Source organism: Aptenodytes patagonicus, chromosome 9 (assembly GCF_965638725.1).
Source record: "Aptenodytes patagonicus chromosome 9, bAptPat1.pri.cur, whole genome shotgun sequence".
NCBI lineage: Eukaryota > Metazoa > Chordata > Aves > Sphenisciformes > Spheniscidae > Aptenodytes > Aptenodytes patagonicus.
This window is the reverse complement of record NC_134957.1, coordinates 5062333-5076401: the sequence shown is the minus strand read 5'-3', so window position 1 is coordinate 5076401 and position 14069 is coordinate 5062333. Positions and strand designations below refer to the sequence as shown.

Here is a 14069-nt window from a genome sequence, read left to right as displayed (position 1 = left end):
ACAGTTCTGTACATACATTGATATTAAACATAAGCTACTCACAGAAATTTTTCTTTTTCTTCTGTGAATATATTGAGCATTTCAGGATTATGAGCACTGTTTATAATTTCCTCAGCTCCAGAGGAGAGAAGAAGACATGCTGCTCACGACGCTTCTGATTTTAGGCCTAACAGGCAATGTTGTTTTTTTTTCCCCCCACTATCTCGCTTGTCAAGACAAGCTTGTTAATGACATTTGCACTTCAGTGCATGTAATATTTAAATTAAATTTCCTCACTTTAAATGCCAGTTATTGTTATTCTGAGAAGCTGAGAATCTGTTCATAGTTTGTACCCAAAATTTATTTTTTATAACTTTTTAGCTTGTGTGGTAGCTTTTCCAGATGTGTACTTAAAATCTGTCATACTTTTTTTAAATTGTATCAGATATAGCTGTTTTCTTTCTCTGATAAGACATATGAAGATGTCTTATACATTTGTAAACATTTATATTGTGATGATTTTAGGTCTTGCTCACAGTTGAGATTGTGACCGTTTTTTGGTCTGGTGGAGTGCTTACTCCCCCACCCCCACTCCCTACCCCCCGATAAGGATTGGTAAGTGTCCTTCCTTTCTCTGTATAGACGGAGACCAATATTGCAATCTAGAGCTTCTGCACATACATGCCTCATTAAACATCATCTCGGACTGAAAGATAATTAGTGTCTTAGTCTGAATCTCTCATTAAAGTCTAAAGCCAAGGGCTACTTGGGGCTGGGACTTGTTACAAGGTGCTCTTATCTTGGTTTGTGGTTCACCTCTGCTTGCAAATGGACAGGACAATAGAATCAATGCACAATTGCTTTATCTTTGGTTAACTAAGATAATGATTTTACTGTAGAAGTCTGAAATGATAAAGCATAGCTGTGTCATTGCCCTCCTTCACCGTTCGATATCAATGTTGTGATAAGGCAACTAAAATGCAGAGACCCTGCTGGTGAATGAAATCTTAGCATGCAAATTAGAAGTACAAATGCACATCTATGTGTGAAATGTATCTGTTAAAAATTCTATTTTAAAGCTTTTTCAAGTAACATGTTTTCATTTACAGTACGTTGTCATAATATATAAACAAAACATTACTGTTTGGGCAGAGTTGGTGTTTTTCCTAAACTTTAAAAGATTCGGGGAAAAATCTGTGGAAGATTTACAGGAAAAAAAAAATGTATTATGCATGATGTACTGATTGTTAATCATAAGTAGTCTGTGTCAGAAAGCTTACCCTTTCCTTTGGAAGAAGAGGATGGTGACGTGCTGTAGCTAGTTAAGGATACTCTCTAGTTTTTTTACCTTTGATTGCAAGGCGTTTAAACCTCCACTCCTAAGCATTTCTAACACTTCTTTTGAGCTTATGAACTTAATAATAATTTATTTTGCCATATTTGGGGTTTTGCTTTGAAATTTAGACACTGTTGGCCTAAATGTACTTTTCAATGCTGCTTCTTCTGCCTAAGTTTTGTTAAAAACACATGATGTTTATCTGGAAAGAGGAGTGTTTGCTTGTTGTTAGTAGTAGGCTTGGTTGGATGTAATCTTAAGAGTTTGTCTAATCCCACCTTTCTTGACTGTTCATCTAGTTTCTTCTTCAGAACTTCTAATGATTAAGTTCAGTGTCCTTCCTGGGAAAAATATTTCAATATAGATTTATTTTTACTGTTGAATTTGTTCTAGGTCTATCACGCTAGCACGTAGTGAAGACCTAGTTTCTGATAAAGGAAAATAATATATGTGGTATCTACAATTGGCTTCCCCCCCCCCCCCCCCAGTATTGAGGAGGAATTATGACCGAAGCCATATCTGTATGATGCTTTTCATAATCATTGTTCTAATGCTGCATTTACCTTTTTAGCACAATGTTTTATCTGTATATCAAAGCGCAACAACATGATTGATCGTAGTTTGTGTCCTGTAGACAGTATAGCTGTGTTAGGAAAGATTTCTAGTATGAATAGCAACATGTTAATTACTTGAGAAATAACATGTTAAATGGGGCTGTACTGTTTTCAAGTCTGGAAGCTCTTCAGCCGTGAAGCTTGAGGTATGGGTGGTTTTGTGTGACATAGGTGTACTGTGGTATATATCACACATAGAGGTATATATATGTTTGTGTTTGTATACACACATTTATGTGTGTGTACATATACATACATGCCTGTGAGATATATGTATCATGGTACACCTGTATCACAGAAAAAATACATATGTAAACGTATACATATGTATACCTGTGAGAGATATATCATAGTATAGATATATAGATATAGATATATCATAGTATATCACAGTATATGTACATACACACACACACACACACATATATAATATACAGGCACATTCCAAGATACACATATGCGCGTGCACACACACACTGTGGTACTCAGAATCCTCAAGTAGGCTGTAGCAGCGCTGTTAACCTAACTCGAACAGAACATTTATTCTCTTAATAAATATAAACTTAGTGGTATGAATTGAGTAATCAATAATTGTAATTCCTGCAGATTATGTACTTGCTCACCCATTTCCCCTCAAACTGTTTTTCAGACTTTTGTGAAAGACTACTTCCAACTGCCCTCAGGCAATAAGAAATAAGTAATCATTAGTATGCTCAGAATGTAGTTACGGCACAAATTCCGTCTAGACTTACAAATCCAGTAGTTCATTTGCTTCATATAGACTTGCCTTTGCTTACTGAAGTCATTTATGTCATTGGCTCTCACTTCAGAGTTTTTACTAAATGTGGACATGGCCATCCCTGTTTTGCATCGTGATCAGCGACCCTTTGAATTTATTATGCAAGAGACACTGCACCTAATCAAACTGTATCGTTCCACCCCTCGTTATAGGGGAGGACTCTTTGACACAATCTTATTTTGGAAAGGACTAGTCTGTCCCTTGGTACTATTACTGTATTACTGTAAATATAAAATGCGTAGCTTGACTGTGGGGACTAGCTAGCATTTGATATTAACATGAGATTAACTGCTTGTAGCATTTTTCTAGGACTAAAGTGGTCTACCAGACATTCACTAAGCCTTCCTTAGCGTGCAGTCTGTGCAACTGCTTTCTCCAAAATAAGTGGATGGGATTTTTTTTTTTTTACAGAGGAGGAATTAATACAGGGAAAATAGTAAAGTGACGAAAAAAATTATCACCTTTCATGTCAAAATGATATTGTGCCTTCTCTTCAATGACTGTGGATTTCGATTATAAATAAATGATAATACACAAAATAATCTTTTAGTCAGTTGTGGATTTAATGATGCATGATTAACTGAGCTTCTATTCAGTATTTGTGCAGAGAGAATCTTGATAAATCTAGGTGCTTATATTAGTCTTCCACTGACATGAAAAAGAATCTGACAATATTAATATGCATAACTTCATATTCACGTTGTTTATATTAATCCTATATGTTAATAGTAATTCTGTGTGATAATACTTTAGTTAGTTGAAACATACGTGTTTAATTTCTGGTATTGAATTTTTACTCTCCCTCATAAATCCTTCTATTATAGTGGTTTGAGGTATACATGTTAAAGGTGCTGTATTTCTTTCCACCTTAGAGTTGCAGCAGCTTGCCGCAAGCCAGTCTTTTCTTATTGCTAAATAAGGGGCCAGTCTGATACAGTTTGGTAGAGATTGAGAAATCTTGCTGCCTTTTTTCCCCTCGTTGGTCTTGAAGATAGGTCCATATATAGGTTTTTTGGTTTACGTGGGGTTTTTTTTTTTTTTTTTATTTAAGGCATAAGAATGTACTAAGTGTCCTCTTGGGACAGACCAGTGGTCCACACAACCTGATGCTCTGTCTGGTGCTGACAGCAAGATACAGTATTTAGGGAGAACACTGCAGTTCCTGCAATCTGTTAACCCCACCATCTGCACATGTTCTCAGAGACATGTTACACATTACATCCCAGCCTATTCCTTTTGATATCTGTTTATGGATCTGTTGTATATGAATCTAAATAATCCTTTTCTAAACTTGTTTATGCCATCTGCCTCCACTATTCCCTGTGTCAGCAAATTGGACTTTCTTTTGACTTCTCAAGCTTTCCCATTTCTTAAATGCTGACCTTTCCACTATGGATGGGGGTCTTAATTCTCCTGTAAAGCTGTGAGGGTGGTGAGGTAGATTGTTTATTGCCGTTGATTTGTTTTACTTTTGAAATGTGGCAAATATTTTGTCTTTGCTGCTAATACAGGGAAATGTCCAGGCTTCTTGTAGGCTGCTTCCTTTTTTTGGGACTGCTCGTTCTAGAGTGTGTGTGGGTTACAGAGAGTTTTTTCTGGTGGTTGTTGCTGGTGGGTTTTTTTCTTCTTTATCCTGTTTTTTAGTATCTGCCTTATTGTTCCTATCTTGTATCCTAGTTGGTTGCTCTCTGCTGCAATGTTAAATGGAATTTAATCGTAATTGCTGCTACAGAGAGGCTTTCCCAGTAATGGTTCTTGAACAGTGCTTGTGTGCCACTGAAAGCCAAATGCTCCATTTCATGTATATTTTTAGGCTAGTTCTACTAGGATGCTTAATTTTCATGTGGAATGATGGGCAAATTGAAGGTGAACAAGCCTTTGTCTTGTGATCACCAGCTTTGAGGAGTACAGTGATAGACACAGTCTTTTCAGTATGTGTATTTATGGAATGGTTTCAAAGAAGTAGCTTTTTGCTGCAAGTAGAGTTTATACTTTGATAAATTAAAACCTTGCAAGACTTTTAAGAAATTCACATGATTTTCCCTGAAAGAGTAAAAGGTATTCATGTTGCCTCCTCTTCACATTACTGTAGTAGTAAATATCTAATAAAATGGTTTATGGGAGGAAATGCAGATATTTTTATTGTAGCCTACATATATTTTTCCTGATACGTAATCATTTTCAGCTTATCTTGCAGAACAACAGCTTCATAAATTGTTTGAACAGAAACTTGTACGTTTGCCTGGGCTAGGCAAAAAAATGTGAATGAAAATGAATATTCTGTAGTGTTTTTTGATAATTCAGTGTGAATATAGAAGTTAGGTATGGGAAGCACAGCTTTTGAATGCGGCCTTCTTGCTTGCATAGAGTGCCTTTATACTTTCAAAGTCAGTATGAACCAAATTAAACTGTTTTCTGAACTTAGTTTTATAAAACAGATTTACTGAAAACGTTTTTCTTCCATTTTAATCACAGAGGCTAAGACTTCTTATTTGTCATTGCTTGCTGAATTTCTTTGCACTTTTAAATTTCAGACAAAAATAAACTACTACTCTTGCCAAGCGGTCATGCATTTAAATATTTTCAAATTGCTGAAAAGAGTTAAACTTTCTGTTATGTTGCCTATTTACTTACCAGCTGCTATTCTTTTTACCAACACAATTATAATTTGCATCCTCCTAATTTATTTTTCAGTTCTAGCATTTTACTTCAGTGCTGTTTGTCTCCCTATCCAACTACATAACAGCTTCTAAAAAATATTGTAGTAATTCAAGTTCCTCAGTTCAAGCAAAAATGTGTGCTCCTTTTCTGACAATAATATCAAGTGATTAAACTAATGCAGCCATAACCTAAAAGCTTCAATAATGTTTATTATTCAGACTGCTTTAGTGGTTGATTTCAAGGTTAACTCTCAAATGTTAAGTTAATAGCTACAAGGATGCTGTGGTCAGTATAGATTTATTTATTCCCCCCCCCCCCCCCCCCCCCCCCCAGTTAATTTAAGCTTAAAAACCTGTATAATTTTAAGATTACATGATTAGTAGTTCCTTTGGTACCCAGTATAAAATAGATAACATTGAAAATTAAAATCAAGATTGTCTGTGATAGACAGCTGTATTGGTGCCTTATGTGTTTGAACATGCTTGTGAAAAGTTAGATCGGTGATGTTATGGCTGATATGAATTGTTACTTACAAGGAATATAGAATTAATTTTGTTCTGGGAACAGCTTCCTTATTTACAGGATTTTTATTTCCTGTGTACTCTTTTTCAAGCCATCTTGAATCAAATTCCTGCTACTGTTTAATGTCATAGTCACAGCACAATTTTTTTAAATTACAAGGAAAGAGGATCTATGCAACTTTTGGACAGATAGCTTACTGTCAAAAAATAATAAAAAGCGGAAGCACCTTTAAAAGAAAAAAAAAGTCACGTGCTTATCTTGACTACACAAAGAGTCCTTGGGTTAGCTGGGGTGCAAATCTACAGTGTTGGCTTTGTAGAGCAGCTGCCTGCAGTCAATAAAGAACATTGACTGGCCAATTACTGAAGAGCATATAATGCGCTGGATGTTCTCACCTCTGGTTCCACATATCAAAAGTTGTTTGTGGCACTTTCTGAGAACCGACCAGAGTATAAATTGCCTCTGAAACGGAGTACTGTACCCAGTTTAGAGGAAGGACGTGAAACGGTGCAAATGTTACAGTGCTCTTTGGGGAAAGGTGGTGTTGAGGTTGTCTGCTTGTTCTTGAAAGCACGTATTTGTAAACTATGCAAGAGGCGACAAAGAACAGAAGATAGAATTTGGTTCTAAAATGCATCTTTAAATTGAGAGGAAGTGCTTGTCAAACTTGTTTATGATTAAATTGAGAATGATAAGTGGACTTTATGGATTATGTCATAAAACTCACTATTATGGGTCCAGTTTGTTTTAACGTTACAATTTGACCAGGGGCTTCTCTGCAGAGATTCTGTCACTGTTCATATAGTTCTGGAATTTCTTTGTGATATGGTATTACTTCACCTTCAAAATTGTGATGTCATGGTTTCTGATAGAGATTTCTCTCATGATGTATCAATTAGTGTTTGTTTAATACAAATTACAGAAATAGTGGTTTACATTAGAATAGCGTATGACAGAGTAAGCAGTGTTTCATTAGAGTAGCCTCTCTTTTTTTTTTTTTGGTGCTGTACTGTGAGTCCTTTACTTCTTTTTAATTATCAGTAGCTTTTATTATTCAAATCTACCTTTGATGTTAACAGAGGGTTTCACAGATGTTGGTTTCTAGAAATCAGGTTAATTTCAATAAAAGAAAAATATTTGATCTTTTTTCCGTGTCTATTCCTTAAATCATTTCTGTAGCTGAGTACATGCGTTAATAAGATCATTCCTTTAACCAAGTACATGCATTAATAAGGCAAAATATCTTTGAACCTTAGTTACTTTTTAATCTTTGAATTAGATTTAAAAGAATGAAATATTAGAATTTTTACCAATAAATTTAAATAAAATCAAATAATTTGAACTAATGGTAGAATTAAGTGGTGACATTTCAACATTAAATATGATGATTTGGTATATTACATTAGATATTTTCACTTAATTTTTATTAAGAGTAGGATTTTTATGAGCAGTAATTCAGAAGAATGTGTCTAGTTAATGGAATCATTCTCCTCAAGGCTATTTATACTGACATTGTTTTTTCCCCTTCTGATATCCTTTCTGGAATCTGGAAGCTTTTTACTCATTATCATTTTTTTCTTAGTTTCAGCCCAGACTCTGAAGAGCAACCTTGATTCAATGAACCATCAGATCCAGCGCCTAGAAAATGACATTGAGAATTTCCCTAAAACACAAGATGAACATGACAAGTTTGTAGAAAAGATGAGCATATCCTTTTTGCATGTCTTCATTGGTGATCTGAACATTCTGATCGTCTGGTTAAGTATTTACAACACTTGAAATTAAGTTTTAAGTCCCCTCTTCCATGCTTTTATTCTAGTGCAGAGAAAAGCGTAACAGAACATGCTGAACGTAAGAAAACATGTAACTGAGTATAGCTTAAAGCATTTATAATCAGACTCTCAAGGGAGGAAACCAGATAACTTTCTTGAAGTAAGTAGTTATAGTGGCTGGTCATAAAGATAGTAGTATGGGGGGGTTTTTTGCCTTAAAGAATGGTATTTAATGATAATTGTTGAATCATTTCAATCTAAAAAACTATCAGCAGTAGAGTATTAATTATTTTAGCTTCAGATATGTTGTTTTTTGAAGGGGAGAGTATGAATTTTGTTAATAGTTTTAATTTATTTATTTTTAACAGATCATTTTCGAGGAAAAGTATTTACATGTTTTGTACTCAAGAATGATTTGTCCTTTTATTTCTGTAGGGAGTAGGGACTGTAGGTTCTTTAAGCACTAGTAAGTAAAATTTGTGGGGTAATACCAAATGATGTCTTTCTAGCCTGTTTTCCCTCCAAAACTTTCGTATATCCAGCTTCACTCTTGCTCAAAAGTGTAAAGTATACTGTAGATGCAAGAAGCTCACAAAACTGTGAGAAAGACTAAGCAAAAGTCCTTTTTTCTCTTAAAAGAAATTTGCAGGTTTTTATTTTGCACAAAGCACATTTCTGTATATGTGGAAGTATTTGGAGTATGGTACATGGCCAAGTCCAAGGCATTTTGTGCATTTATAGAAGCTCAGATAGTTCATGTGACATCTATTCTTTCTTACTGCAGCCAGACAGAAGTCATGGTTTTGTGGGCTTTTCAAAGGAAAAAATGATGTCTTGATGTCTAGAGCCATTCATAGCTGCTCATCACATTTAGTAGGTGGATGTAATGAAGAGGTTCTCCTAACTACTGTGTATTTGGAAAGTAAGTTTTAGCAGGATTAACCATCTGAATGGATTCAGTGACAGAAATTCACAAGAAGATATTTAATATCTTCTCTATTTGGATTTATTTTAAGTTTCTGACAAGACTGCAGAAAAGTAGCTTAAGGGAGACAACTCATGACTAAGTGGAAAATTGTTTCTTGTTACTTACATATTCTCTTCCACCTTGTCTTATTTGCAAGGTTAGGAGACTTGCTAGTAATCACATTTATCAGTTCTGCTATTAGAAAAAAAAAAGGGGGTTATTATTTTCCTGAGATACATTCATATAAGAAAATCTTATAATATTGCCTTGTAATTGTCCTTTGCCTTGTCATCGTGTGTAGGCTGAATACTGTCAAGTAAGCCCCACTTCTGTTCATAAATGAAGCCAACATATTTAAATGCACCTTTTACAACCATGTTTTCTCGTTAATGCTTGACAGCTCTGTTTTAGAGGTGTTATACGTTATTTTTCAGTTGTGTTGGGTAAATGCTTTGCCATTTATTGTTTTGCTACCTATGTGTTTACTGTACTTATAAAAATGATTTGCATCACTCAAGTGATTTGGCGAGAAAAAAGAGCCAAGTAGGTAATGTTTAGCTCTTTCTGCTCTGCAGTTTATCACCTGAATTTCTTAAAGAAGAAGGATCATCTGACAATGCAAGGGAATCTAAAAAAAAAAAAAAAAAAAAAAGTATTAATGCGCTTTTGGATTAGCAAAAATATGAGGCTACTATGAAATTTTTGAAAATGAATTGTTGAAAGTCTCCTGGGCAGCCTTGCTTCAGCGCACATACATTGATGTCACAGCTAGATTACCAATTCCTGGTAATTAAAATAGGCACCCTGAACTGTAGATGTCTGATAGCTTTTATCATACTAGTGAATTTGGTGACTTGACACAATAGATAAGACTGTAAGAAATGAACTGATTCTGCTTAAGGATTTATGTTTTCATAATTAATAGATGACCTGATAAATGGTGGTTTTCTTTTTTAGAAAGTCATCTCCATTTATGTCAAGTGATCAAATTTGTTTTTGCTTATCATTGAATATTTTTAAATTTTCTACACTCCCTTTTTTTTTTGTTAGATTGAAGAATAAATGTAATGGGAGGGAATGACATCTTAGTCTTCAGTATGTATTTCTTTTGTTTCTGTCAGCTTGTTGAAGAACTGTTGTTGATAGCACATACTGAGATTAGAAAGCTAAAGAATTTCATGCTGAACATCTCTCTAACTGCTCGAGTGTTTCAGAAAATTTGAAACGTGTCTGAACATAAATCATCTCTCAGAGTTCTAGGATGCAAGAATTATACCATAATTAAAGGCATAGTTTCTCTTTGCTGTTCCTGCTAATAAACAAAGCTGTTTACCGGTAATTGTGGATGATACTTTCTTCAGAGAATATGAAAGGAATATTGCTTGGTATCATACTAAGGTAGGAGATCAATTACAATAAAAATACCATTCATAATATTCATAATAATAAAATCAATATTCATAATATAGACGCAAATGCTATGAAAGAAATTACTTAATTTTAGGTTTTAAAACTTTTTTTAGCAAATAAGTTTTTGGTACTGTGAGTGACAAAAAGATGAATAGAAATTCTACTTACATTTTCAGCTAGGATTTTTTTCTTGACCTCTTTCTAAGCAGGCTGAGTTGTGATTTCACTTAATCAGTTTATTTAGCGCATACAATTATTCATCTCGGTGCACACTTCTTGATGTAACTCTTGAAGGCTTAAAAATAACTTAAAACTACTTTAGGAATTAAATATAAAGGCAGGAAGAGTAGTACATTGCTATTCCGCAACCTGTTTAAAAAAATTGCAATATATTGCAGAAGTAATATGTTCAGGTAAATATACCCCATGGATTAACAAACTTTGAATTAAAGCTGTTAGAATTAAATTCATATAGTTTTGACTGCAGTCTGCTAACTTGATACATGTCAGATGGTTATTTTTTATTATTTACAAACTGGGAAAATGACTCGATGTTATCTGAATAGTTTATATTTAAAGTAACACTATAGGCAACTAAATGAAATAATTTGATAACAGAAGCACATTCAGTTCTACATCACTTTCTTTAGAGCTGTGCGGATATTCACGTGATTTGGTTCTGTAATTGTGTCAGTGTGACTTCCTGCTTAAGGGTGTTTTGTTTTTCTCCATTTATGATGATAAGGTTCAATGAATATAACAAAAGAAATTCAGATGATGTAGCTATAGGTTGATTGCCATCTTTCAAAAGCAATTAATAATTAAGATATAGTATGATAATCTGATTTGATTTCAAGCATAATAGAACAGTCTCAGTAATTAATGCTGCTATCAACTTTCATACCTTCTTTTTAACTAAAAGCATATATTTTATGACCATATATGATCTTGACTTTACAAATTCAACTAGTATAAGTTCTATGACGTGTAATAGATTGTACCAATGATTTTTCTCTTAAATGTACATAATGATCTGGTTTGACTCCTTGTGGCTTTAGTTTCTAGCCATAGTGACACTTGTAAAACCTTTGAAGTTTTTTGGGACCTGTTTGTTTGTAGGTATCTTTTCCTCCATGTCAGAATCTTTACTGTGATGAGGTTACTTTAAATTTATCTGCAAAAACAAAGTGATTCACTTCTTTAGTTTAGGACTTTTTTCCCCAGTCTTTACTGGTATTTTTTTCATATGCATTTGAAATACTGATTTCAACTAAATACAGTATTTCAATAATTTTGTAGCTTCGTAAGTGTGAAGAGTAAAAAAAATGTAATACCATTTATCTCTCTTTCTACATCAAAAAACTGGCTCTGTTAGCACCATCATTGTAGTGGAACTTTGCGTTCAATTAGTAAACACAGTTCAAACTTGCTTCCATGATCAACTACTTGCTGGGACACAGTTCTGCATCTTGTGTGTGTCTATGTTGTTTGTAGTGAACACTGGACTTTTTGAGATAGCTGTATGGAAATACTTCTGTGGGATTCTGAAGTGATGTTATAGTTGCTATCTTGCTATCATGCTAGGATTTTAGTTTGTCAGCCTTATATTGGGATTTTCTATCAGTATTTAATTGCCTAAGTTTTAAGGAATGCTCACAGCACTCTCTGAAGACTTTGGGTTCATGAAGCTGACCTGTATGGTTGGCCACCAGAAATAGTTGATTTCATACTGAGGATTACAGCTATGCTATAACAGAAAGTAGAATATAGTATGGTTAAGCAAGCAAGCAAACAAAAAAAAACGACAAAAAAATGAGAGAGATTAAAATACTCTTTCTGTGGATTTCATGCTATATTAACTAACTTATGTGTGATTCTTGAGACAACTTTTTCATGATCTGATGCATGGCTAGAATTGTACTTCGCTTGAAGAGCAAATTGTAAATAATTTAACTTTAAATGTGAGAGGTTTCTTTTATAATTAGCCCAGTTTCATGCAGCACTGGGGAGTCTGATTCAACAGTTGAGCAAAGTAATTACGACTATGACAAATCTAGCTTTCACTCCTTGTTTTATTTCAGTGTTTGTGTGACATTTTTTTAAATGGAAAACTCTGAATTTTATAGTTACTTGCCGTAGGTGTATAAGCTGTTTTCTTTTTAGTGATGTTAAAACATGAGTGTCTAGTTGGGGATTGACGAAGATATTCAGATTAATAGGGTTTAACTTTAAATATTATTAAGAAAGATTAAAGACAACAGAATGAAAAGCTATTTTGGAGGGAGTAATAGAAAGTTGTGCAGAGTTAACTAATTAATCTTGACTTAGAACTGTAGATACATAAATAATAAATACCACCTCTTCCCCCCTCCCAACATGCGCACGCACCCCCAGTGACAAAGGTTTAGTCCTCTAGAAAATAGGCAGGAGGCAAATTTGTTCTGAGGGGGAGGGAGAAGAGGTGGCGCTAGGGTAGCAGGAGGGCGCGCTGTTTGATCACTGGCCATTAGGTTCATTCTTTTTGTTACCCTGCTAGTTAGAGAGACTGACTTTTTGCTGTGTTGCTTTTAGACGAATATATAGTTTGTAAACAATCTTACATTAATTTATTTACATAATGTATCCTAGATGTATTAGTATGTCCTTAAATTAAGATTTTGTATAGCTTTTCTGTTTTTCAGCTGTATCATTTACCCTAGTAAGAGATACTAACATGCCTAATCTTGTTAAAATCTTTTGCCTATCAGAGCAATAAATGGTGCCACTTAGTTTTTTGAACTTATTGCATACATGTGAGGAATTAGGTGTACTCTTTGCTGGGTAAAAATCTGGCTGGATGGCTGGGCCCAGAGAATTGTGGTTAACGGAGTTAAATCCAGTTGGCAGCTGGTCACGAGCGGTGTTCCCCAGGGCTCAGTACTGGGGCCGGTCTTGTTCAATATCTTTATCGATGATCTGGATGAGGGGATCGAGTGCACCCTCAGTAAGTTTGCAGATGACACCAAGTTGGGCGGGAGTGTTGATCTGCTCGAGGGTAGGAAGGCTCTGCAGAGGGACCTGGACAGGCTGGATCAATGGGCCCAGGCCAACTGTATGAGGTTCAACAAGGCCAAGTGCCGGGTCCTGCACTTTGGCCACAACAACCCCCTGCAGCGCTACAGGCTTGGGGAAGAGTGGCTGGAAAGCTGTCCAGCAGAAAAGGACCTGGGGGTGCTGGTCGACAGCCGGCTGAACATGAGCCGGCAGTGTGCCCAGGCGGCCAAGAAGGCCAATGGCATCCTGGCCTGTATCAGAACTAGTGTGGCCAGCAGGAGTAGGGAAGTGATCGTGCCCCTGTACTCGGCCCTGGTGAGGCCGCACCTCGAATACTGTGTTCAGTTTTGGGCCCCTCACTACAAGAAGGACGTCGAGGTGCTGGAGCGTGTCCAGAGAAGGGCAACGAGGCTGGTGAGGGGTCTGGAGAACAAGTCTTATGAGGAGCGGCTGGGGGAACTGGGGTTGTTTAGCCTGGAGAAAAGGAGGCTGAGGGGAGACCTCATCGCTCTCTACAACTACCTGAAAGGAGGTTGTAGCGAGGTGGGGGTCGGTCTCTTCTCCCAAGTAACAAGTGATAGGACGAGAGGAAATGGCCTCAAGTTGCAGCAGGGGAGGTTTAGATTGGACATGAGGAAAAATTTCTTTACTGAAAGAGTGGTGAAACATTGGGACAGGCTGCCCAGGGAAGTGGTGGAGTCCCCATCCCTGGAGGTATTTAAAGGATGAGTAGATGAGGCGCTTAGGGACATGGTTTAGTGGGCCTGGTGGTGTTGGGTTGACGGTTGGACTCGATGATCTTAGAGGTCTTTTCCAACCTTAGTGATTCTATGATTCTATGAATTAGAAGCTTATTTTTAAAGAATTGTAAAATTAAGAGAACCATGAATGAAAGAACAAAAATTACTGCAGATAAAAAATTTTCAAAGCAGTGTGTATTCATCTTATCATTAAATAGAACAACAGCAATTTGTGA

At 35.7% G+C, this 14069-nt stretch overlaps 1 protein-coding gene across 2 annotated transcripts in view; it reads left to right on the top strand.

Annotated features, from left to right (window-relative positions):
- DIAPH2 (diaphanous related formin 2) overlaps positions 1-14069 on the top strand; it is a 265592-nt gene that overhangs the window by 121547 nt on the left and 129976 nt on the right. Inside the window, exon 24 of one of the 2 annotated variants that reach the window (XM_076347001.1) lies at positions 7494-7618. In XM_076347001.1, the coding sequence (XP_076203116.1) occupies positions 7494-7618 (125 nt within the window). Of the gene's footprint in view, positions 1-7493; positions 9291-14069 lie in introns of those variants that run through there. The other variant, XM_076347000.1, reaches the window with a different exon arrangement.